We start from the raw sequence: 25,926 nt of genomic DNA, 5'->3' as shown, positions 1-25,926 counted from the left end.
TCCTACAAGACCTCTTTCCATGAACATGTCTTTTTGTTGTATTTTGTAACCAAGAGATTCTAAACATAGTCATCTAGAGCATCCTAGGTGAGAATTATATTTATTAAAAGTTTTCAAAGCTTTGAAGCTTTAAGGAATCAGAAACAGCAGAATTGTCATCTATGACCTGCAAATAGCTCTAGAGAATAAGGAAGCATCATTTTTGGAGACACTTTAAGAGGAGACAAGAATGACTCTATGGATGCTGCTATATCCAGGATCGCACCATAAGGACCTGATGTATATTTGGAGGCTTCTTAGAGCTACGGAATAGCCTGATATGCACAGGTACCTCCCAGAAGCATAAAATCGTCCTTATGATTGCAGTTTCAAAAGAAGCAATGGGATTTAATTACGTAGGGGAAATAATAGGGACTATTTTTTTCCTCAAGTCTGTGTATCTCTCTCTAATTCGGTGTTTTTCTTTTGAGGATAGTCTTTACAAAAATATGAGAATTTTTCATAATTCTGACAATATGGAATTAATCAGAAAACAATTTTTATGAGTTCTGCTTTCTAGGTATGAATAAATATTACATGCATATGCGATACTAAAAGAATGTACTTCTGAATCTGCTGTGGTCAGCTCCATGTTGAACACAGACCTACGAATACTAGAAAACACAGAGCCACATAAGAAATTTTGTTCTTACTTCCACTCTGCTTTAGAAAATTGTGCATATGTGTGCATTCCTGTTTTGTGATGTGATGTGTGTCTCATCTACACACATCAAGGTTTGTCATTTCGTTTGTTTTTTTGTTGTGAGAATCTGTATTACCCCTCATCATATCATTCAATGTCCTTACTACAATTCCACAAAATTAACAAAAATTCAGTATTTTCTTTTATCTGGACTGACTTGTTAGGCCTCAGTGGGAAAGAAAGTACCTAGAACCATAGAGAATTGATGTGTCAGGGCAGGAGGATACCCAGAGGTGGCCTCCACCATCTTAGAAGGGGAAGCGGATGGGACTGCTAGAGGAAAGAGTGTGGGAGGTGATGGCCTGGAGAGGGCAGCCACCAGGATATAAAGTGAGTAAAAATAAAAAGAAAGAAACATATTTGTATATTTTACTTTTTAACAAAATTATTATTTCTGGATATTACAATGTCTGAAATCTTTACAAATGTATCTAATTAGAGAGGCTAATTACATAGAATATTGAGATGACCAAGAATTCAGGGCACATGTATTTACTCTTCACTGTAGGATAAATATGTCTTGCATAAAAGGAACATAGTTCACATACATAAATCAGTCATTCACAAGAAGGCTCTTGAGTGTTTGACAAACTGAATAGTGTGACACATGTTATGATAAGCAGATGGCTTTTCTGAATCCCAGGCAGATGCTGTCCTTCATATGTCCCACTGGGTAAAACTTGTCCTGCCTTTGGTAACTTCAAAAATAAATGGTGATAGCACTAATCTCACACTATGTGACCATACTTAGACATATGAACTGTTTGCTATATTCATATAAACATGAATGTTAGTAAAGAAATTTCCGTTTTGTTCACAAGAAAAACTTTCTTTCAAGGAACTTATTTAGAGCAACTTGGACATCTTTGTTTCTCAGGCTGTAGATAAAGGGGTTCAGCATGGGCACAACAATGGTATAAAATACAGAGGACACTTTCCCTTGGTCCATGGAGCTGACCGATGATGGCTGCAGATACATAAATGCAAGGGAACCAAAGAAGATTGTAACAGCAGATATGTGTGAACTGCAGGTACTGAAGGCTTTGGACCTGCCTTCAGTGGATTTAATCCGGAGGATGCTGGCAATGATGAAGATATAAGAGCTTAGGATCGTCAGAGTTGGAACAAAGATATTAAAAACACCAAAACATAAAACTACTACTTCAGTAATAAAAGTGTCAGAACAAGAGAGTTCTAGGAGTGGATAAAGATCACAGAAGTAATGATTTATTGTATCAGCCTCACAGAAATGCATTTTTAGTATGCAGACTGTGTGAATTGTGGTACCAATCAAAGCCAGACTATATACTCCAAATACCATCCAAGACCACACTTGATAGGACATTACAGTATTGTAAAGCAAGGGGTTACAGATGGCAACATAGCGGTCATACGCCATTACAGCTAGCGTGTGACACTCTGCAATAGCAAAAATAATGAAAAAGTAGAGCTGAGTCATGCATTCAGGGTAGGAGATGATGTTCTTCACTGCCAAAAAGTTCACCAGCATTTTGGGAATAATGACAGTCGATTGGCAGAGGTCAATGAAGGACAGACTGCTGAGGAAATAATACATGGGTGTGTGTAGTTGAGAACTGAATAGTATCAGGGTGATCATGCCCAGGTTCCCCACCACTGTGAGCACATAGATTCCTAGGAAGAGGAGGAAGAGGGGCAGCTGCAGCTCTGGTTTGTCTGTCAACCCAGCGAGGATGAACTCAGTCACATCAGAAACATTTCCTTTAAACATTTTCTTCTGCTAGTTCTACATAGAAAGAGACAAAATGAAATAACTATCTAGTAATGTACTATCTACTTAGGCATGTAACAGAATTCAAGCTTTCATTTTAGTAGGCAGGTTTTCTGACAGATGACCTTAAATTTTATAATCTAAGGCCTTAGAGTGTTTAGTGCAGGGCAGTTAGAGTTAAATGTAAGTTATTTCTGTCTGTGATTATAGTTTTTGCTATGAGCATATCAGGACTTAATGCATGGGCAATGAAAGCGTTATCAGATACACTCAGTGGAATCTGGTAAGGAGCATTCGTGACTTACTTGTCCGTCTCCCAGTCACTCTACAGGGAAATACATTTTTTCTATGTTATAAGAGCAGCATCCACAGAAAGGCAAGAGACTACCACAGACATCCACAACTCTTAATGGTGGTAACCTGAAACATTTCCCCATAAGGCAATGAACAGTGTAAGCTATAATTTAATTAACATTATAACAGAATCTTAAGTTAGGACAATCATATCTTGAAGCAAAAAGGGATCTGAATTTGAAAGTAAATCATAATAGTGCCTTCACATGTATATGGATTAATTTTTTATACATACAATTCCAAGAAATCTTTAAGAAAATAGCATAATAATTTCTTTAAAAGAGTATTCCATACTGAGAACAAAGATCATTATGAAAACTCAGAAATCATAAATGTTTACTTGAAATATCATGAAAAATGTTAAAATATTTAGAAATAAATTAAAGAAATATAAAACATTACACTTAATATCATCAACACTTTTGAACAAATAAATCATTGCATACATGGAAAATCATCCCATCTTCATTAACTACCAGATTTAACTTTGTGAAATTGCAATACTTCCCAAAGTGATCTAAAAGTTCAGTATAATCCTAGTGAAAATTCAAGATACTTTCATTACCAATAACAATGTTTGATCATATAATCTTTATAGAAATAATAATAACGATAGGGCTGGGAAGGATCAAAACAAACCTGAAGGAGAAGAATATCATTGGAAGTTTCAAGTTTTCCCCATTTGAAAACTTACTAAATCTTACAATATTCTCATAATACAACTATACCATTAAATATAAGTAAATTGCCAAACTGCAAAAATAATTCCTACATCTAGATGTTGTTGAAATTATACATTTCACAAAAATTCAATGGAGGAAGACTATTTTTCCAACCAATGGGCAAATGGATGAAGTTACATATTCAAGTAAATGTTTATTCTTTATATTATGAATCAGGGATGATTTCACTAAATATAATAGCTAAATATAACAACATCTGAAAAAAATTCAAGAGCAGATCTTTCTGCCCATAAAATTTGTGGTAGTTTTTTGGATAATTTGGCCCAATCAGAGGTTATGACCAAAAAAAAAAAGAATTAATTGGGCATAATTAAAGTTAAAAATAATTTGTGCCTTAAAGGACATCATAAATATATGAAAACACACTCAATGATAATCGCATCTCAGTATTGTGTCTTAGGGAGAACTATTAATAGAATTAAAGAGCATTGATAGCTTAATGCTTAAGAAAAGAAATAATCCATTTAAAAATAGCCAGATAATTTGAATAATGACCCTCCTATTTGAGATAGATATATCACCAACAATACCTGAAAATATATGTACAATCAATAATTATTAGAAACATTTAAATAAAATCCAACAGTAAACAAAATGTCACGTTAATTAGAGGGGTTATGATAGAATACCTGCTGGCAAAGTTGCGATTAATTGACAATCTCATATTACTGGTGGGCTTTCAAAATAGTCAACATTTTCAGAAAATAGTTGGAGATATCCTGACAATATAAAGCATACAGTTATCACAAGTCCAAGGAATTCAATACTTGAGACATACCTGCAAGAATAGAGAATTCACTGACACAAAAAGTCATACAAAAGAGTCTAGAGTACTACTGCTTTCAACATGCAATGCTGGATGGAAGGGTCTTACTGTACCATACCAGTACCAAAAAAAGCATTTTCATTCTGGTCAAATTACATACTTTTGTAGAAAAGCTTAAGAGTTCCTAGAGATCAGTAAAACTGAGTTAAAGTCAAAGTCAGAGGTGGTACTATGTCAGTCTCTTTAAAATATGTTTCATTTATTTTAGCAAATCTCCTAATTTTGTCTCTATTAAAGGTAAGGACAGGTACTTGACCATGAATTGAATAAGGAAAACAAAATTGGTCATGATATCCTGGACAGAGGAAAGCTTTAAGCTTCACCTCTACACAAAGAACCATGACAGGAAACAAAGAAATGCTGAGAATGGGAGAAATAGTTTTCCCTAGAGAACAGCACACAAAAAGATATAATGGTATAAGTATAAATTTTATAGTATAAAATGGTATTATTATGAGACATAAATATATTATACTTTTAAAATTATAAAAATATAAATGGATTATTTTATAATCTTGGTAGATAAAAGAATTCTTTTAAAGGTAATGAGCTTCATGTTCATATAGTTCTGTGTCTCTTAAAACACATGTTTGAAATGTGTTCCTCAGAGAAGAGTACACTCAACATCAAATGGTCAGCCCTGAAAATATAGTTACAAGTAACATCACACAGAGTATCTAGATTGTGTTTAGGAATATACATTTATATAGATAGACATAATATAGCAATCAATGGCAAAAGAAGCCATGGATTTGAGAGACAGTAATGAGAAATTTATTGGAGGACTTGGAGGGAGGAAAGGAAGGGGCAAAAGATATAATTATATTATAATGTCAGAAAATAAAGAAGCAAAAAATGAGCATTCATATATTCTTTGTCTTCTAGAATTCATATATTGAAAAAGTGTTCATCAAAAAAAATTGTTGAGATGTTGGTTCTTTAAAGGACAATAATAATAGGCCCATCAATTATATAGTTATGTAAGTGAGTTCAGTATTTGTTCTTGTTTGCTTTTCTGTTGCAGTGATAAAATACTATTTCAGCTTATGTTTTTTTAGGTCATAGCCATGACTGAGGAAAGTTAGGGCAGCAACTGAAGCAGGAACTGAAGGAGAACAGTGGAAGGATACTGTTTATTGGCTTGTGCACTGATGAATATTTCACCAGCTTTCTATAGAACCCAGAGCTACTGTCCAGAGAAGGTCTTCTCCAAGGCGAGCTAGGCCTTCACACGCTTATCGTTTGGTGAACAACCACTTACAGACCTCGCTACAGGTCGATTTTTCCATGGTCAATTTTCTCACTCAACTGAATTTTATTCTTCCCAGATGACTCTAGGATGTGTTAAATTGGTAATAGGAATCATCTAGACTCTCCATCCTGTATAAACTGAACACATAGATATACCACTATTGAAGCACAACCTTTCCATTCTTTGTCCTCAAAGTCAGGTTAATAGCATAATTCCAAATGTCACATAAATTTTAAATTCTCCCAGTTTTTAAAAAATTAACACATTAAAATCCAAGGTCTCTTTAAACGTTCAAATTTTCCGAACTAGGCTCCTGAAAAATTAAAAATGAATGAGTGATTTCTTATTTTAAAGGTAAAAAACTGTGGCATGCAAAAATCATTCTTAAACAAACCCACACTCCATGAATATAAAACTTCTGGCTCAGTGTTCAACATGTGCAACCCACTCATGCTTTTTGGGGCAGCAAAAGCTTCAGTCATCTGAGCTCTCCAGCAGTGCATCAGCATAATACACAGCCTTAAGGAAAATCAATCCAGGAACTCAAGAACGAACCTAAAGCAGACCCCTAAATCAGTCGTTACAGAATCCCCCTCTAAAAACTCAGTCTATTTATTTTAAAATTATTTCATTTACTTTTTAAGATTATGTATAATATATATCAGGATAATATCTCATATTATGTGTATGACATGAGATTTTCATGAAGGTCGTGTGACATTCTGATGTTAAGAAATTTCAGGAGAAATGAAAGTTAGGTCCTTACCTTTGCCCTACATAGAGACTTCCATCCCTTTATGCGTGAGTTCTACTTAAGTACTCCTTAAATGAAATATATCTTTATGCTGTTGAAGTGAGTAGTCTAAAACAAAATCTTCTGACTCATTTTTATTTTGGGGGATCAGAACAGAAATTTTATGTTCTGATCAGTTTACATTACTATTATAAGTCCAAGATCATGACTCCCCTCAAATCTTCCAAAGGAACTTGCAAAGCTAATATCATTTTCACAAAGACTTTTGAAATATAAGAGCCATGATAAACATGTAGACAAGGAAACTCTCCAAGGATATTTTTCACTGGGGATGAGAGGCTCACAGGAAAAAGCAATTAAGATTTCTGTTATTGTGCTTTGGTTCTTTGTTTTGCTTCCCCTGAGCATAACTCCTTGTGTTTGGAAATAGTATCAATTACTGCATTTGGGGCCAGAAACTGAAGTAATCAATACTTATTGTCAAATTTACTAAGGTCAATATGTTCATTTCCAGTCCTTTCCCTGAAACCCATATTATCCTTGAAATAACATAGGAACATATAAGAGAAAACTATTTATAGTGATTACAAATTATTATTTATTTCCCAAGCATTAATTAAATAGGGGCAGAGGGCAAGCAGTAAAAAATGACCCCATAGAAATCAGCGATTTTATTTAGATGGGAAGTTGTCATGAAGTCATCCTTCAATCGTGCCATAAAACTTGTTTCTTCCCATAAACAATATTAACCATTTCAATTATTGGCTCTGGATATCTTTATTGAATAACAGTATTTAAAACAGTATATTCATGGAAGATGGATACTCATCGTTACTTTGGTGTCATTGAGTCTATTTACAGAAAACACTAAACAATTATTCATGAGTTAATTTTGTTCATTGAAATCTTTAAAAAATAAGATAAAGATAATGCTTTCTAAACTGGATTAGTACCGGATGGGTTAATTTATAATGTTTCATTGCTGATCTTCAACTTCCACATGTATACATAAAAAGAAGTTTTATGGCACGATTGAAGGATGACTTCATGACAACTTCCCATCTGAATAAAATCGCTGATTTCTATGGGGTCATTTTTCACTGCTTGCCCTCTGCCCCTATTTAATTAATGCCTGGGAAATAAATAATAATTTGTAATCACTATAAATAGTTTTCTCTTATATGTTCCTATGTTATTTCATGGATAATATGGGTTTCAGGGAAAGGACTGGAAATGAACATATTGACCTTAGTAAATTTGACAATAAGTATTGATTACAGAAGTATAAACAAAATAAATTAATATATTTGTTGATGAAAAATTTTCCATAAAAGCATAGGGGGAAAATTCTGGTTCTATTATATCATAGAGACAAAATAGACCAGTTAATACATAGGTAATGGATGATGGTGACACCTTACTGTTTCTTTCTTTTTAAAAAAAATACTGCTGTTTGTAACTGCATCAGAATAGCAGTTGCAAATCTCCAGCACTTCTCAGGTATAAGACATAATTAAATGCTGATTAATCAGTAATCCAAGCTCAGTAGATGAGAATGAGAGGAGTTATTCACAGAATGGCTATCAGGCATTTTAACAAACCTTATTTTATTAAAATTGGTTAGAGCCTGGGCCAAAGCAGCCTAATAAGCCAAGTTCAGGCAATTATATTTATCAAGCCTAATTATCCTTAGCAAGCCAGGAAAATGTGAATAAGTACAAATGAACATCCAGTCAATGTGAACATGTTGGGAAGAAGAATAAAGATATCAAGTGAGTCCATCTTTGGGGTACTAACATGGAGTTTAGGTCTCAATGTAAGGCAGGAAGTATACCTAACTCAGTTGATCTGACACATGCTGTGTACTATTTTATTCCAAATAAAACATTCGATTCTGGAGGAAGGGTCAGTGGGATTCAGGAAATATGCAATTCACAAGTCAGAGGAAGTTACACAAATTTATAATATTTCAAATGTCCCTTTGTCCCCAAGGTTATGTAATATAGACAGTGAGAACTGTCAGGGGAAGGAGATTCATTCCTAATAAGCTAACAAGTCCTCCAGGGAACTCAAGGAATGTGACTTTTATGAATGATGACCAATGATAGTAGGCTTTGTAGTGATCCAGCTGCCTTTGAATCATTCATGAGCCTGTAAATAACATTTCACCCATATTCCTGTAAGCAAACCCGAGTCTTGCTGGTTTATTAAACTGGATGTGGGTTGAATGCACTCATTACTCTCTACTTGGCGAGTCTGGTCTCATAGCCCAAGGAAAAGTCACCCACATAACATATTAGGGTCCAAACAGGGACCAATGGAATCAAAGATGATTTGTTGCAGGGCCCCTGTAGATATGCAGTGAGGCTTATCTGTGTGAAACAGGATTGTCTGAGTGGAAAATCATGTTACTGCTACCTTTTCCTCTCTGAGGTAGGACTGTGTGCCTCCTCTCTGTGTGAGCATTTACATGTCCCCTGCAATGAGTGATAACAGATGAAACCAAGGTCAAGAATTTGTGAATGGAGTATATTGAGGTAGAATTCTTGCATACCCATTCTTTTTCAGTTTGGTATTTGATGGCATCCCTCTTTGATGAATGGTGTGATCTACTGTGAGTGGAGTATTGTCCCCCAATTGAGTGACAAAATAAATAACTTATTGCCATGAAAAGTGACGTTTGGGATGGGATCATAAGTAGACTGTTGTGTCTGTTGCTTGCTTTTTGTGGTAGGTTACTATGGTGTCCCATACTGGTGGAACTTTTTCTGACTAGGGGCAATAAAGAAATTTTCCTCACTTGATTTGTGTCAATCTTATATACGTTAAAATAATATGAGAGGAAGAAACCATGACTGAGAAAATGCCTTCATAATATCAGGCTGCATGAAAGCTTATATGTCATTTTCTTAATAAGTGACGTTGTGGGAAAGTCCAGTCCATTGTGGATGATGGTTTCCCTAGGCTGATGTTACTGTGTTCTGTAAGAAAACACATCAGAATCGCTAAGACCAAAATCTCAAGTGAAAGGACATGTTGCTGAGTATGTGGAGAAATTTCTAATAGCCAGAATATAGAAACAACCTAGATGTCTCTCCACAGAAAAATGAATACAGAAAATGTAGTTATATTACACAATATAATACTATTAAGCTATTAAAAACAAGGACATCATGACTTTTGGAGGCAAAGGGATGGAACTAGAAAATATCATCCCAAGTGAAGTAACCTAGATCCCAAAGTACATGCATGATATATACATGATATATACTTTGTGGATATTAGCCACAAAGTACAGGATACCCATGCTACACTCCACAGGCTCAAAGAAGCTAAACAAGGAGGAAGACCCTAGAGAGGACGCTCGAATCCCAATTCGAGGAATAAAATAGTACTAAGAGACAGTTGAGGGAAAGGAACTTCTTGGTAGGGGAACTCGGAAGGGAATGGGGCTGTCAGGATTAGGTATGGGGAGAGTCATGGGAGAGTTCCAGAGGACCAGGAGAATGAATGGAAATCTGTAGGTAACAAGGGTTATAGGTTATGAGTCTGTGGGTTGGGATCTCTAGGAGTTGCCAGGGACCTTGGATGGGGGAGGTCCCTAGGAGTCAATAATTGACCTTAGCTGAGATGCATAGCATAGTGGGAATATGGAACCAGAAGTAGACAACTCCTATAGCCAGTTTTATTTCTTCTTGAGAATTCTCTGTTTAATTTCAAGTCAACCCAAAAAATGATAACTATACCCAAGAAAACACAGAAAATTAGTAATTCCATACCAGCAAGAACAAAAGAAACACACACACACACACACATACACAGAAACACACACACACACGCCCAAGCCCATTCACAAACACACACACACACACACACACACACACAGAAACACACACACACATGCCCAAGCCCATGCACAAACACACACACACACACACACAGAAACACACACACACATGCCCAAGCCCATGCACAAACACACACACACACACACACACACACACACACACACACACGCACTCGCACTAATACCATTAACATCAAAATAACAGAAATTAATAATCATGGCTTTTTGCAGTAAAATTAAAAATGATTTCTTTTATCCTGCACTAGATCTGGCACCATAGTGTCACATGACTTCTATTAGATATTTTCATTTCAGTCAGCAAAGCACCTCATCTGCTTAGCTCCAACCCATATCACACTGCTGATGGCTATTCTCTGAGCCTGGCAACAATCTCTCTACCAGTCTAGTTCTCAAGACAGGCTGCCACCATGCCAAACATACAGGTCCCAATTCCGTGGTGGCCCAGTGTGTTCAGCCACCACACTCTCTCTTGAACTCAATTAAATTACCCTATAAAAGAACACACAATACAATACCTCTGACCTAATTCATAAGATATAATTTGCTCATCTAGACATACAAAACCCCATAAACATCCAGCCATTAAGAATATTCATAACAACCTGTAAATGTGCGGAGAGGAATCCTAACATACACTTCCATGCTCTCTCAGCTGCTCCTCCTCCTTTTCCCTCGCTCCAGTCTCCTAGTCTCCTCCTTTTCTCTAAATCTTTTCTCCTGCCCTTCCTTTCTTCTTGTCCAGTGACAGACCTTATTCTATCCTGTGCCTGCCTTCACCTGCATAATGACATCATCCTACAATGGGTCCTTATCTCTCAACTATAGACTCAATTCTCTAATAACAAGATGCAGACTAACAGAATGAAAGCAAAAACAGAATTCTTCATTCTGCTACATACAAGAAACACACATTAGCAACAAAGACAGATATTACCTCAGAGTAAAGGGTTACAAAAATTTTCCAAGCAAATGGATCCAAGAAGCAAGCTGCAGTAGCCATTCTAATATCTAATATTCTAATAAAATAGACTTTCAACCAGAAGTTGATTATGAAATGTACTTCCATATCATTAGGACAAAATGGCAGCTTAGAGGATAGGAAATGATTTTTACCAACCCTACAACTCATCAAGGACTAATATCCAACATATATAAAGAACTCAAGAAATTGTACATCCAGAAACCAAGTAGCCCAATTGAAAAAAATTTGGTACAGATCTAAACAGAGAATTCTCAACAGAGGAATCTTGAATGGCCAAGAAACATTTAGGTAAATCTATGACATCCTTAGTCATCAGGGAAATGCAAATCAAAATGACTTTGAGGATACATCCTACACTCATCAGAATGGCTAAGATTAAAAACTAAAGGGACAGGACATGTTGGTGAGGATGTTGGTCTAGGGGGAACATTCCTCCTTTGCTGGAGGGAGTACAAGCTTGTCCAACTACTGTGGAAATAGCTTTGGCAATTTCTCCAAAAACTTGGAATATTTCTACCCCAGAAATCACCTATACCATTCTTGGCCTTATATCTAAAAGATGCCCCATTATAACACAGGGACACTTGCTCAAATACATTCATAGCAGCTTTATTTGTAATATCTAGAAACTGGAAACAACCTAGATGTGCCTCAACTGAATAATGGATAAGATAATGTGACATATTGACACAGTGGATTACTATTTAGTTATTAAAAGTAAATACATCATGAAATATACAGGCAAATGGATGGAACTTGAGAATATCCTCATTAATTAGTAAGGTAACCTAGGCTTAGAAAGACACATAGGGTATACACTCTGTTTGGAGATTTGATTTGGTGCTTTCATGGGAATTCACACATCTGTTGCAAGTCCCTGCCAACAGTTGTTTTTTGGACTGGTTAGTAAGCAGCCAGTGGCCAGTGGCTAGTCAGGGGAATAGATAAAGATGTGGGACTTCTAGGATTCCAGGGCAAGAAACAAAAGGCCAAGAAGAGGGATTCTGCCTTTAGGACGGTGAAGGAGATGGAACTTGAAGGAGGGAGAGACCACCACATGTAAGAATCTGGGAAAGTGGTGCCAGAGGTTGCTTCCCCAGTTGGGTCTAAGGTAGCAGATATGAAACAGATTTACTAAGTGTTAACTCCGTAATATCAGAAGTATGTTAACTGCAGAAAGGTTTAGAAGTTTCCAACCTTTTAGCTAGTTAAGGCTATTAAATATAAAGGCTGTGTGTGTGTGTGTGTGTGTGTGTGTGTGTGTGTGTGTGTGTGAATTCAGGGCCCTTGAGCTGGTGCAGAGCTGCACATGGACCCACTTGGAGCATGGAGTAGACTTTTAAATATTCACCACTACAGATGGTGCCCAACGCACTATTACAAATTAATTAGGTTCTCGAATGGAATAGACACACACTGTGATATAAGTTTAGGAGATGGAGAGGACTGGTTTCTCATCAGAGCAGAGCTGAATCATGTGGTTTTGTCCCAAGTCCTGCAAGCCGCAGAACTAGAACAAAGGCATGCAGAGGAGATTTACCCTGTGCCCTTAGCAAAGCCCTGTGGCTGCCTCAAAGAGTTTGGGCTCAAAGGTGCTGGGCATCCATGTTATGGAAAGAGACAGGCTGCTCAAAAGTTAGAGACAAACAGTAGAAGGTAACTGCCTCTAACAACCAGATAAATAAAGAATAGGGACAAATGAAATTTGATTTAAATGTCTTTAAGGGTAGAATGGAGTATAATGATAATTGTTTAAATGTTTTTAAGTATGCATGAAATAAAGAAATCCAGGCATTTGATCTCAATTCTACAGAGACAGAGATAGAAAGTAGAAAGAATGAGAAAAATGCTTTAAAGAAAAGTTGAAAAGGTCTATACAAGGGCAAATACTCATTCTATGAACATGGTCTACATGGGATTTCTAGATTGTTTAGCCTGACATGACAAATTAATATCCTAAGATAAGGCTCATACAGTAAATAGAAGAGAATTTATTTGAAGTTACATACATATGTGAATAAATAAATTGAGGCTTTTGATCTTAAATTGTAGATCAGGAGCAGAGGATTAGGAAAAAACCTTATCTCAGACAGTAGAAACTTATACTGATTTAAGATATATAAAGAGAAAGGGGACATATGTACTACAGTGATATTGATCTCCATAGATGGGAGGATTTAAGTGTACATAGATGAGTAAAGAATTGAGGCTTCTGATCTTAAATTTTCCATTAAAGAACAGGGTATAAATTGCCCCCATTTAGCAGGAAGAAGTTGTGGAGAGTTACCATACTGAACCCTTGAATTTGGGTGTCTGGTTATGGTTAGTTTATAAATTGCCATTTTAAGGAATAATTTGGAAATGGTCATGATTTTCAACATGGAGGAAATCGATGGGGTGGATTGCTAATTTTATTCTTGAATGAAGCATTGTGTAGCCATTCTCTTACATTGGTAGAAACCTTTATATTGATGAAAATTGAAGTGTTAATGTCTTATATTGGTACAGGTTTAAGGTTTTCATTCCTATATATCTTCATATATTGATACAAAATCTGAAATTAATATTACTACTCTTAGGCATTGTACCTTGGCAACTCATTTAAGAATACAAGGTCTTCTATAGCTGCTATTACAAAACTGTTTAGGATGATTTAGTAACCCAATTTAAGGGCCAGATAGTAAACTCATTGTTTTATTAGATTCTGATTTAATTACAATTAATGGACTTCAATATTATTTAAATAGAAATGGCTAAGTGTAGTTACGTTTTAACAGATCAAATGTACTTTACATAGTCTTCAAAAGCATCAGAAATCCAAAAAATATGGCATTAAATATTAATTCATTATTAAAGTATATTTCACTAGTGACATGTATTTTCCTGACGTTAAACCTTCATGGTTCAGAAAAGATACTGGATAGAATAACTTACAGGATTTTTTCACACCTGTGATGGTTGTGTAAATTATTTCAACCACTATGCACATCATAGTGGAGGGTCCTTAAGGCTCATGGAATTGCCCAACATGTAACCCAGCTACACCATTACTAGGCATATGTCCAATCAGTATCCTAGGAGAGATAGAACTAATTTGTCTTTGAGGTATTGTCTGTGGTAGGTGTATCATGATCCTGTGTATAGCTTTACTTCAATCTTTATATAGAGAGCAAAACTTTAACTCAATGGGCCATGAGAAGATTTTCCAAGGAGGCATAAAGTTTGGGATAGAAAATGGGCATAGGGCGAAGATACTGGAGTATTTCAGAGGAGTGGGTGTTGAGTATGATCAAAATACATTGTATGCATCTACAAAATTTTCAAAGAATTGATAAAAATTTTCATTAAAATTAAATGACAACAAGTACTGTTTAGGATATAGAGGAAGAGACTTATTCACTGCTGGCTGGAATGTGAAGTGGCTCAGCAGCCACTGAAACCGATGTGACATTCGTACAATGGTAGAAGTAGACACGGCATTTGACCCACCTAATCCTGGGTAGGAATTCTTGGCATATATATTGTATTTTCAGTTTCATATTGTACAATATGAAGTTAAGATATTTTATTAAATGTATTCCTTAGTGATTTCATCGATGAATTTAATGCATCTTGATTACTCTTATCCCCACTTCTTTTCTCCTCACATTTTTCCTTCAAACAGCAGCTACCCCATCATCCTGCACTTTCTACAAGACCTCTTTCCGTGAACATGCCATTTTGTTGTATTTTGTAACCAAGAGATTCTAAACATGGTTATCTAGAGCATCCTAGGTGAGAATTATATTTATTAAAAGTTTTCAAAGCTTTGAAGCTTTAAGGAATCAGAAACACCAGAATTGTCATCTATGACCTGCAAATAGCTCTAGAGAATAAGGAAGCATCATTTTTGGAGACACTTTAAGAGGAGACAAGAATGACTCTATGGATGCTGCTATATCCAGGATCGCACCATAAGGACCTGATGTATTTTTGGAGGCTACTTAGAGCTACGGAATAGCCTGATATGCACAGTTACCTCCCAGAAGCATAAAATCGTCTTTATGATTGCAGTTTCAAAAGGAGCAGTGGGATTTAATTAGGTAAGGGGAAATAATAGGGACTAATTTTTTCCCACAAATCTGTGTATCTGTCTCTAATTCAGTCTTTTCTCTTGAAGATAGTCTTTATAAAATTATGAGAATGTTTAATAATTCTGAAAATATGAAATTAATCAGAGAACAATTTTATGAGTTCTGCTTTCTAGGTATGAATAAATATTACATGCATATGTGATACTAAAAGAATATACTTCTGAATCTGCTGTGGTCAGCTCCATGCTGAACACATACCTACAAATAGTAGAAAACACAGAGCCACATAAGAAATTTTGTTCTTAATTCCACTCTGCTTTAGAGCATTGTGCATATGTTGCATTCTTGTTTCATGATGTGATGTGTGTCTCATCTTCACAATATCTTGGTTTGTTTGTTTGTTTTGTGTTTTTGTTTTGGTAGAAGCTATATAACCCCTGTATATGTCATTCACTATCCTTGCTACAGTTCCACAAAATTAACAAAAATTATTTTCTTTTATCTGGACTCACTTGTTTGGCCCTGTGTGAGAGAAAGTGCCTAGAGCCACAGAGAATTGATGTGTCAGGGCAGGAGGATACCCAGGGGTGGCCTCCACCATCTTAGAAGGGGAAGGGGATGGGATTGTTAGGGGAAAGATTGTGGGAGCAGATGACCTGGAGAGGGCAGCCAACAGGATGTAAAGTGAATAAAAAAGAAAGGAAAATATTTTTTATATTTTATTTTTTAACAAAATTATTATTTCTGGATATTACAATGTCTGAAATCTTTTCAAATATATTTAATTACAGAGGCTAATTACATAGAATATTGAGATGACCAAGAATTTTGGCCATATTTATTTACTTTCACTGTAGGATAAATTTGTCTTGCATTAAAGGAGCAGAATTCAGAAGAAGGCTTTTGAGAGTTTGAAGAACTGAATAGTGTGATGCATGCTACGATAAGCAGATGGCTTTTCTGAATCCCAGGCAGATGCTGTCCTTCATATGTCCCACTGGGTAAAACTTGTTCTGCTTTGGGTTTCTTGAAAAATAAATGGTGATAGCACTAATCTCACACTATGTGACCATACTTAGACATCTGAACTGTTTGCTAGCCCTCTACACATGAATGTTAGTAAAGAAATATTGCTTTTGTTCACAAGAAAAACTTTCTTTCAAGGAACTTATTTAGAGCAAATTTGACATCCTTATTTCTCAGGCTGTAGATCAAAGGGTTCAGCATGGGCACCACAATGGTATAAAATACAGAGGACACTTTCCCTTGGTCCATGGAGCTGACTGATGATGGCTGCAGGTACATAAATGCAAGGGAACCAAAGAAGATAGCAACAGCTGATATGTGTGAGCTGCAGGTGCTGAAAGCTTTGGACCTGCCCTCAGTGGATTTAATCCGGAGGATGCTGGCAATGATGAAGACGTAAGAGCTTAGGATCGTCAGAGTTGGAACAAAGATATTAAAAACACTGAAACATAAAACTACTACTTCATTTATAAATGTATCAGAACAAGAAAGTTCTAGGAGTGGATAAAGATCACAGAAGTAATGATTTATTGTATCAGCCTCACAGAAATGCACTCTTAACATGCAGACTGTGTGAGTTGTGGTACCAATCAAAGCCAGACTAAATACTCCCAAAACCATCCAGGAACAGACTTGATAAGACATTGTAGCATTGTAAAGCAAGGGGTTACAGATGGCAACATAGCGGTCATACGCCATTACAGCCAACATGTGACACTCTGCAATAGCAAAAACAAGGAAAGCGTAAAGCTGAGTCATGCATTCAGGGTAGGAGATGGTGTTCTTCACTGCCAAAAAGTTCACCAGCATTTTGGGAGTAATGACCGTGGAATGGCAGAGGTCAATGAAGGACAAACTGCTGAGAAAAAAGTACATGGGTGTGTGTAGTTGAGAACTGAATAGTATCAGGGTGATCATGCCCAGGTTCCCCACCACAGTGACCACATAGATTCCTAGGAAGAGGAGGAAGAGGGGCAGCTGCAGCTCTGGTTTGTCTGTTAACCCAGCGAGGATGAACTCAGTCACTTCAGAAAGATTTCCTTTTAACATTTTCTTCTGGGAGTACTGTGTAGGAGGAGACAAAATGAAATAACTATCTAGTATTTTACCATCTACTGAAGTGTGAGACAGAATTCAAGCTTTCATTTTGCCAGGGATCTTCAATTTTCTGACAGATAATCTTATATCTTATATTTTAGACGTCTAATACATTAGACTGCTTAACACATGGCAGTCATTTTTAAAGATAAGTTATATCTGTCCCTGAGTTTGATTTTTGTTACGAGTATGTTAGTACTCAATCCATGGGCAATCAATGAGAGTGCAGATATGTTCAGTGAGGTCTACTAAGGACTTTTCATGACTTATTTGTCTACCCAATCAGCCTACAGAGAAAAGCAATTTTTGTATGTTAAAAGAGCTACATCCACACTAAGACCAAGCACTTCCTTACACATATGCAACCCTTGCTATACTTAATGATGGTAAATAAATTCTTTCTTCATAAGGCAATGGACAGTGTAAGCTACACTTTTATCATTTTAATATTGTAACAGAACTTTAAGTTAGGGCAATCAGGTGAGTACATGAAATCAAAAGGGATCTGAATTTGAAAGTAAACAATTATAGTACCTTTACATGTTTATCATTTCATTTGTATACATAAAACTCCAAGAAATCTTCGAGCATTGTAATTTATTTAAAAGGCCATTATAGGAAAAAGAACCAAGATCATTAAGAAAACTCACCAATCATAAAAGTCCACCTGAAATATCATGAAAAATGTTAAAATACTTAGGGATAAATTAAGGAAACAAATGACATTACCTTTGAAACTACCAATATTGTTGAAAAATAAATCATTGCTTACATGGAAAGACATCCCATCTTTCATGAACCACAAGATTTAACATTTGGGAAGCAATACTTCCCAAACTGGTCCAGAAGTTCAGTCTAATCCTAATGAAAGCTCATGATATTTTCATTACCAATAATCTCATGTTGGTCATAAAATATCCATACAAATGTAATGGGACTATGAATGATCAGAACAAACCTGAAGAAGAATAAAATTGGAAGTTTCAAGCTTTTCCACTTGAAAACTTATAACAACATTACAATATTCTCATAATACAGGTGTGCCCTAAAATGTAAGGAAATTGCCAATCTGTAAAAAGATTGCATATATAAATTATTGAAGGGGTTGGGGATTTAGCTCAGTGGTAGAGCGCTTGCCTAGGAAGCGCAAGGCCCTGGGTTCGGTCCCCAGCTCCGAAAAAAAAGAACCAAAAAAAAATAAATTATTGAAGTTATATGTTTCATAACAACTCAGTGCAGGAAGAATGTTTTTCTATTAAATGGAAAATTAGATGTAATTACATCTTAAATAATTAATATCCAACTTCTCGTATTATGGAAAAGTTAATGAAAATGTGTGCTATCACTAACTATAATAGGTAAAACTAACAACATTTGAAAAGATACAACAGTAGATTTTTGTGCCAATGAAATAGATATAATGTCTTGGATAACATATCACAATCAGAGGTAATGGCAAGAGAGAGAATTGAACATAATTAAAATTAAAAAAATAATTTGCACCTCTAAGGATAGATAAATGAAATAACATCTCAAGCAATATATTTTATGAAGATCCATTAATAGAATTAAAGAAGTTTTATATCCCTATGGCTAAGAAGACAAATAATTCAGTTACAAATAGCCAGGTCATTGGATAATGATCTGTTGGACACCATGCAGGAAGAGCTCCCTAGAGACTTCCCACTGTGCTGCTCAACTGTGATGGGTGAGCTCTGGTATAGCACTACTCCAGAGACTTCCTTTCAGTATTGTCTCCTACAATGATATATTTTCTTATGCCTACCCTTGTCACACTCATTTATTTGGCTTAGTGTGAGTGGACACCGAGAGACCCTCACTCCCTATCACTTGGTGTAATTACTTCCTGGGTGATGGGCCATTCTTTTCGACAAGTTTCATGCAGACGAAAGTTCTTGAGATAATGCAATCTAGATTGATTTCTGACTTAATTAGTTTTAGGATGTTTTCCTGATTTAAATAATTTTGGGAAGTTATAGAAAGTTTTCAGTTAGGAAATTAGGTCAGTTGATAGAAGGTTTAAAGTGAGAACAATAGATGTGCCCCTTCCTTATAGAATGACAAAAACTGTTTGAGTGACAGAAAGGACTACAATGGGTATTCATACACTACAAGCATACCTGAAAATATGTGTACCATCACTATTCATTAGAGATATTTAAATAAAAATCACAGCGAAAGAGAATTTCACATTGATTGGCAGGGTTATGATAAAATGGTAATTACTTGTAAGGATGCAAGGAATTTACAATCTCATATTATTGGTGAGGTTTTAAAATAGCACAAAATTTTCAGAAAACAGCTGGAGAACACTACAAAATGTAAAACATAGAGTTATTGCAGTTCCAGGGATGTTCAATACTTGAGACACATCCTCAAGAATAGAAAACACAGTGACACAAAGTGTCGTACAAAAGAGTCTGTAGTAGCACTGCTTATGACATGCACTGATGGATGGCACTGCTCACACATGCTCCTTCTAATTCTGCAGCTGGTTATCTCCTATACAGAAAAAACATTCCCATTCTGGACCAATTCTCTACTTTTCTAGAAAAACTTAAGAATGGCTAGAGATTGGTATTGTTGATTTAAAGCCAACCTCACAAGTGGTAGTACTAATTTTTATGAAATGTTTTATTTATTTTAGCAAATTTCCTAGTTTTGTCTCTATTAAAGATAACGATGGCTGCCTAAACACGAGCTGAGTAAGGAAAACAATAGACATGTTAACGTGGACAGAGGAAGACCCATGAGGCTTCAACTCTACACAAAGAACCGTGACAGGCAACTAAGAAATGCTGAGAGTGGGAGGAAGAGTTTTCCCCAGGGAAGAATAGCAATTGACATAATGATATTATTTATTATAAAAATTATATAATTATAAGATATATAATATAAAATTATGTAAATATAATATATAAAATATTACAAGTATAAAATGTAAGTTTTAAAGTTATAAACTTACAAATTGATATATTGTATTATAATCACTAAAAATAAGATAAATAAAAAGTAGTGAGTTTCATCTTCATTTAGTTATTCTGTGTCTCCTGAAATTCATGTGTTGAAAATTTATTCTCCACTATAGAACACACCCAACACCATGTAGTCAGCCCTGAAAACATGTAAGTCACATTATACAGCCTGGTCAGGTTATTTAGGATATATCTTTACATAGATAAACATAATATAGCAATCAGTGAAAAAAGAAGCCTTGAATATGAAATAAAGCAAGACTGTGTATTGGAGGACTTTGGAGAAAGAAGAGAAGGAGAAAAACAGTATAATGTCAGAAAACAAAAGAAGCAAGAGAAAACATAATGAATGTCTGTGTTTACATAGTTGTTATTTGTGTCAGAGAATTCATATATGTTGGAAATTTAAATATCACTGAAAACTGTGGAAATGTGGAAACTTTCACAGACAATAGTAATAGGTCCAACGATTAGTAGAGCCATGTAGGGGGTTCACTATCTGTTCTAGTTTGCTTTCTGTTGCTGTGATAAAATATTCTGATTGATAGCACCTTTGGGAGGAAAGAGTCTCTTTCAGCCTATGGTTTTGTTTGTTTGTTTGTTTGTTTGTTTTAGGTCATAGTCCCCCATTGAGGGAAGTTAGAACAGCAACAGAAGAAAAAAAGGCTATAGAAGGATATTGTTTATTACTTGAGTACTGGTAAATGTTTCACTAGCTTTCTATAGAACCCAGTGCTACTGCCCAGAGAAAGTCCTCTCCAAGGTGGGCTGGGCCTTCCCACATTTATCATTTAGCAAAGAATCTCTCATAGACCTGATCACAGGTGAATTCTCCCAAGGTCAATTTTCCAACTCAACTGAGTTTCTTCTTCCCAGGTGATTCTAGATAATTTCAAGTTAATAATAAAAAGGAACTCGACCCTCCACCCTATGTAAACTTAACACACAAATACATCACTGTTAAACCATAATCTTTTTTTTGTCCTTAAAAATCTCAGGTAATATCATAATACCATATAAATTTTAAATTCTCTAAGTCTTTAAACAGTGTAACACCTTAAAAGTCCAACGTCACTTTAAAACTCGAAAGTTTCCTAACTACAGGGTCCTGAAAAACTCAAGACTAATGAATGCAGTTTTACACTAAAGGTGAAGAATTAGGGCATAGGAACAAGTACACTTAAGCAAACTCACACCACAGTGAATACAAATCAGCTGGCTCAGTGTTCACCATCTTGCTTTTCAGTGTTCATCACACTTTTCAGGGCAACAAAAGCTGTAGTCATCCCATCTCTCCAGCTCCGCATCCCCAGAACACACAGCTTGGAAGGAAATCAGTCCACAAACTCAAGAATCGTTTCAGAATCCCTCTTTTTGATCTCTTGTTTAAGTATTTCATAATTATTTCATTTTGGGGGGTTATTACAATGTAATTACATTATTTTCTCTTCCCCATTCCTCCCTTCAAGTCATTCAGTATAGCCCTTCTTGCTCTCTTTCAAAATCAAGGCTTCTTTTTACATTAATTTTGTCACATATACATATGCATACATATTCATATATATGCTAGCCTACATTATGTGAAACAAGCCAGTCATTTAATTTCTTATTAAACTTATAAATGAATGTGTTATAACTAAAATACCAAAATTGAAGCAAATTTTTCCTAAAGCTTTGAGTACACAATACCATGTGTTAAAGTTATAGACTATACTGCATATAGCATTTTATAACTTAATTCTTCTTCTGTTACCAAGATTTTTATAGCCATTGAACAGGTTCACCTTTTCTTTTTCAGCTTCTAATTTCTGGAAATAATTATCATATTCTGTGTATACATGGGTTTGATAATTATATTAACTTTATACAAATAAAACTATTTAATAATGTCTTTTTTTTTTTGGTTCTTTTTTTTCGGAGCTGGGGACCGAACCCAGGGCCTTGCGCTTCCTAGGTAAGCGCTCTACCACTGAGCTAAATCCCCAGCCCCAATAATGTCTTTTTTGACTGGCTTGTTTCACATAATGTAGTATCTTTCAGGGCTACCCAAAGTTTTAAAACTGAAAAGATGGTAGATTAAGTATAATCCTTGTGAACCTGGTAAAGTGCATCTAGAATTTTGGTTTCCTCATTATGACTTGGTTGATTATAAATTAATTTTGATGTTAGCATAAAAAATGCATGTAAAATATGTCCTTCTTCTTTTGTTCTTATTTGTACTCCTTTCATGTTGAGTGGTCCCTAAGCTATCCTTAAAGTGTTTGCTAAACTTGTATGATTTGTAAATAAAAAAGAGAAAACAATAATCTATAGTTACACAAACTTAAGGAATATGTAAAACAATTCAGCTATTCGGTAATCTTGATTAATTTTTTCCCAAGATTTTATATCTTAATTGTTATAAAATATATATTACAGATATACATAATTATGATATAATTTTGCAATAATAATTTTGCAATCTTAATAAATGCCTCTCTGGTTATAATTATTCAAGCAATATTGTTTGGCTTTGAACGTGGCCTGATGAAAATTTAATAACAACAAGCATATTCTATAGGCACAAAGTATAGAGAGATTCATGATAGAACGTCCATGCTCATTAAAATGCTATAATCTATAAGGAGAGAGAAAGGTGTCTATGAGATGCATATTGTGACTGAGTGTGTGACAATAAGAGCACAGATGTTCTTGTGTTTAGTCTAGAATGGGGTTAATATAAAGTTTTCAAGAAAAATATGAGTACAGAAGGTTGAAAAGTAAGCCACGTTTGCACAACATTAATAATTTTGGATTTGCTAAATACCAAAACATACTAAATATTTTAAAGCTGTCTGTTAAAAAAATAATAAGCAGTGAGAAAAGTGATAGATACCTCCATGTTTTCATATTATAGTTTATAAGTATGATAGCTTATAACAGGGTTAACACACTGAAGTTATTTGTAAAAATTGATGAATTATTTGAACATAACTTACAACTAGTATAACTGAATTATAACAAAAGTTACTTGGGATTTTTTTTGTGTGTTTCACCTTAGAGGAACCAGCTATAACCACTGAAATGTATTGGGTAAGAACAACATTTCATTCAAATGTGAAAAATGCCTGGGAGAAAATTTGATTCTTAAACACTCAGCTATCACTAAAAATTTCTATAATATCTGAAAAGTAGAGGTCATGAAAGTCATCTGAAATTCCGAGGCTGAGAGATTTCAGGACAAATGGAAGTTAGGTCCTCACCTTTGCTCTATGTGGAGACTTCCATTCTGGTAACAAGAGTTCTAAATCCAGTGCTCCTTAAATGAAATCCCTTCTTCATGTCATTGGTGCAAGTAACCCAAAATGAAATCTTCTGGCTCATTTTTATTTGTGGGATCCGAACAGAAATCTTATGTTCTGAGTAGCTTACATTCCTATCCTAAGTGCAATGTCATGACTCCCCTTACATCTTCAAATAGCACTTATAAGACTAATACTATTTTCACAAAGACTTTTGAAATATAAGAGGCATCCTAAATGTGTATAGAAGGAAACCCCCTGAAGATTTCTTTCCTCTGGGAATGAGATACTCACAGGAAAAAGCAATTAAGATTTCTTATATCGTACTTTAGTTGATACTTTCATTTTGCTTCCTGGGGGTATACTTGCTTGTGTTTGGAAATAGTATCAATTATTACATTTGGGCCAGAAACTGAATTCTCATGGCATAATTGTGGGATGACTCCATGATGACTTCCCATCTGAAAATAACCTCTGAAATATAGAAGGTCATGTTCACTGCCCTCCACCATCATTTAATTAATGTTTGGGGAAATAAGGTTTTGTAATCGTTATCAAAAGTTGTCTCTTATATGTTTCCTTATTATTTCCCACATAATACTAGTTTCATGGAAAGGGCTGGAGATGAACATGTTTACCTTATTAAATTTGACAATGATTAGAGATTGCAGAAATATGCACAAAGTAAACATTGCGATTTCTTTATTTAATATATTTGTTGATCCAACAATTTTCCATAAGAGTGCAGGGGAAATTCTGGGACCACTATAGCAAAGAGAAGAAATGGACGAGCGAATGTAGAAGGAATGGATGCTGCTGACTCCTTCCCTTTTTTTTTTCCTTTTTAATGTGGAAGTTATATATCAGCAATGAAAACTTCTAAATTAACCCATCTGGTACTAATTCAGAGTAGAAAGCATTATATTAATGTTTTCCTTTTTTAAGCTTCCAATGAACACAAATTTGTAAATTAAAGTTAAGCACTTATATATGTATCTCTGTATGGAATTATTATATACACATGATTATTTGTTTAGTGTGTTCAGTGAGCATAATCAAAGATAGCAAAGTACCAACGAGCAAACCCAGCTTACATGAGTATAACATGTTTTTATTTTTGGTGGCCCTCACCTTTATTTACTTATTTCTTTATTAACTTGAGTATTTCTTATTTACATTTCGATTGTTATTCCCCTTCCTGGTTTCTGGGCCAACATCCCCCAAACCTCTCTCCCTCCCCTTCTATATGAGCTTCCCCTCCCCATCCTCCCCCCATTACCACCCTCCCCCCAACAATCACGTTCACTAGATGTTCAGTCTTGGCAGGACCCAGGGCTTCCCCTTCCACTGGTGCTCTTACTAGGCTATTCATTGCTACCTATGAGGTTGGAGCCCAGGGTCAGTCCCTGTATAGTCTTTGGGTAGTGGCTTAGTCCCTGGAAACTCTGGTTGGTTGGCATTGTTGTTCATAAGGGGTCTCGAGCCCCTTCAGCTCTTTCAGTCCTTTCTCTGATTCCTTCAACGGGGGTCCCGTTCTCAGTTCAGTGGTTTGCTGCTGGCATTCGCCTATGTATTTGTTGTATTCTGGTTGTGTCTCTCAGGAGAGATCTACATCTGGTTCCTGTCGGCCTGCACTTCTTTGCTTCATCCATCTTATCTAATTTGGTGGCTGTATATGTATGGGCCACATATGGGGCAGGCTCTGAATGGGTGTATAACATGTTTTTAATGCTGTTATTCAATAAGTGTATCCAGAACTGATAGGAGAAATGGGTGATATTACTTCTGGGAGGGAAATTTGAAGATATTTAGAACGTTTTTCAGTGCCAGAAAACAATGGATTGCTAAATTTCTGTGAATACATGAAAGGGACACAGGCATGACTTAAGAGGATTTCCAATCTACACATCTGAAACTAATTAAACAGAAACTAAATGCAGCAGTTTATGATAAAATATTATATAAAAATAACAATTAATATATGTGAGTCAATAGTGATTTAACTATTTGATTAAATGAATAAATGTAGTTAAGATACAAATTTATAATACACAATTCTGAACTGAGTTCTCCTTTCAGGTAAATGGAATACAATCTCTCCTTTAAGAGTAGGTTGCATTCTATGCCCTCTGATATGCTATTATGACAACTGTACCTTGCTTTTACATGCTTCGGTGGCCT

General features: G+C 35.4%; 2 protein-coding genes across 3 annotated transcripts; both read right to left on the bottom strand.

Moving 5' to 3' along the window:
* Nucleotides 1–1,097: 1,097 nt before the first annotated feature.
* Nucleotides 1,098–6,634, bottom strand: Or8g37c (olfactory receptor family 8 subfamily G member 37C). 2 transcript variants are annotated; one of them, XM_063265082.1, is made up of 3 exons: nt 6,434–6,634; nt 4,219–4,308; nt 1,098–2,507 (listed from the first exon to the last, which is right to left on the bottom strand). In XM_063265082.1, the coding sequence occupies exon 3, from the start codon at nt 2,490–2,492 to the stop codon at nt 1,557–1,559; it is 936 nt and encodes a 311-aa protein (XP_063121152.1). In that variant the 5' UTR covers nt 2,493–2,507; nt 4,219–4,308; nt 6,434–6,634; the 3' UTR covers nt 1,098–1,556. The 2 variants fall into 2 exon arrangements, with proteins under 2 accessions (XP_063121152.1, NP_001000472.1); NM_001000472.1 differs by lacking the exons at nt 4,219–4,308; nt 6,434–6,634 and having other exon boundaries at nt 1,557–2,492.
* A 9,419-nt stretch (nt 6,635–16,053) lies between these two features.
* Nucleotides 16,054–17,423, bottom strand: Or8g37 (olfactory receptor family 8 subfamily G member 37). Its single transcript, XM_006243144.4, has one exon. It carries the CDS (start codon nt 17,418–17,420, stop codon nt 16,485–16,487), a length of 936 nt encoding a protein of 311 aa, XP_006243206.2. The 5' UTR covers nt 17,421–17,423; the 3' UTR covers nt 16,054–16,484.
* Nucleotides 17,424–25,926: the final 8,503 nt, after the last annotated feature.

The sequence above is a fragment of the Rattus norvegicus genome, chromosome 8 (assembly GCF_036323735.1).
Source record: "Rattus norvegicus strain BN/NHsdMcwi chromosome 8, GRCr8, whole genome shotgun sequence".
Lineage (NCBI taxonomy): Eukaryota > Metazoa > Chordata > Mammalia > Rodentia > Muridae > Rattus > Rattus norvegicus.
The sequence above is the reverse complement of the archived record's forward strand: the minus strand, read 5'-3'. Positions and strand labels throughout refer to the sequence as shown.

Bases quoted from the DNA above. Each gene is read 5' to 3' on its own strand.
- Or8g37c (XM_063265082.1), bottom strand. From the start codon at position 2,492: ATGTTTAAAGGAAATGTTTCTGATGTGACTGAGTTCATCCTCGCTGGG.
- Or8g37 (XM_006243144.4), bottom strand. From the start codon at position 17,420: ATGTTAAAAGGAAATCTTTCTGAAGTGACTGAGTTCATCCTCGCTGGG.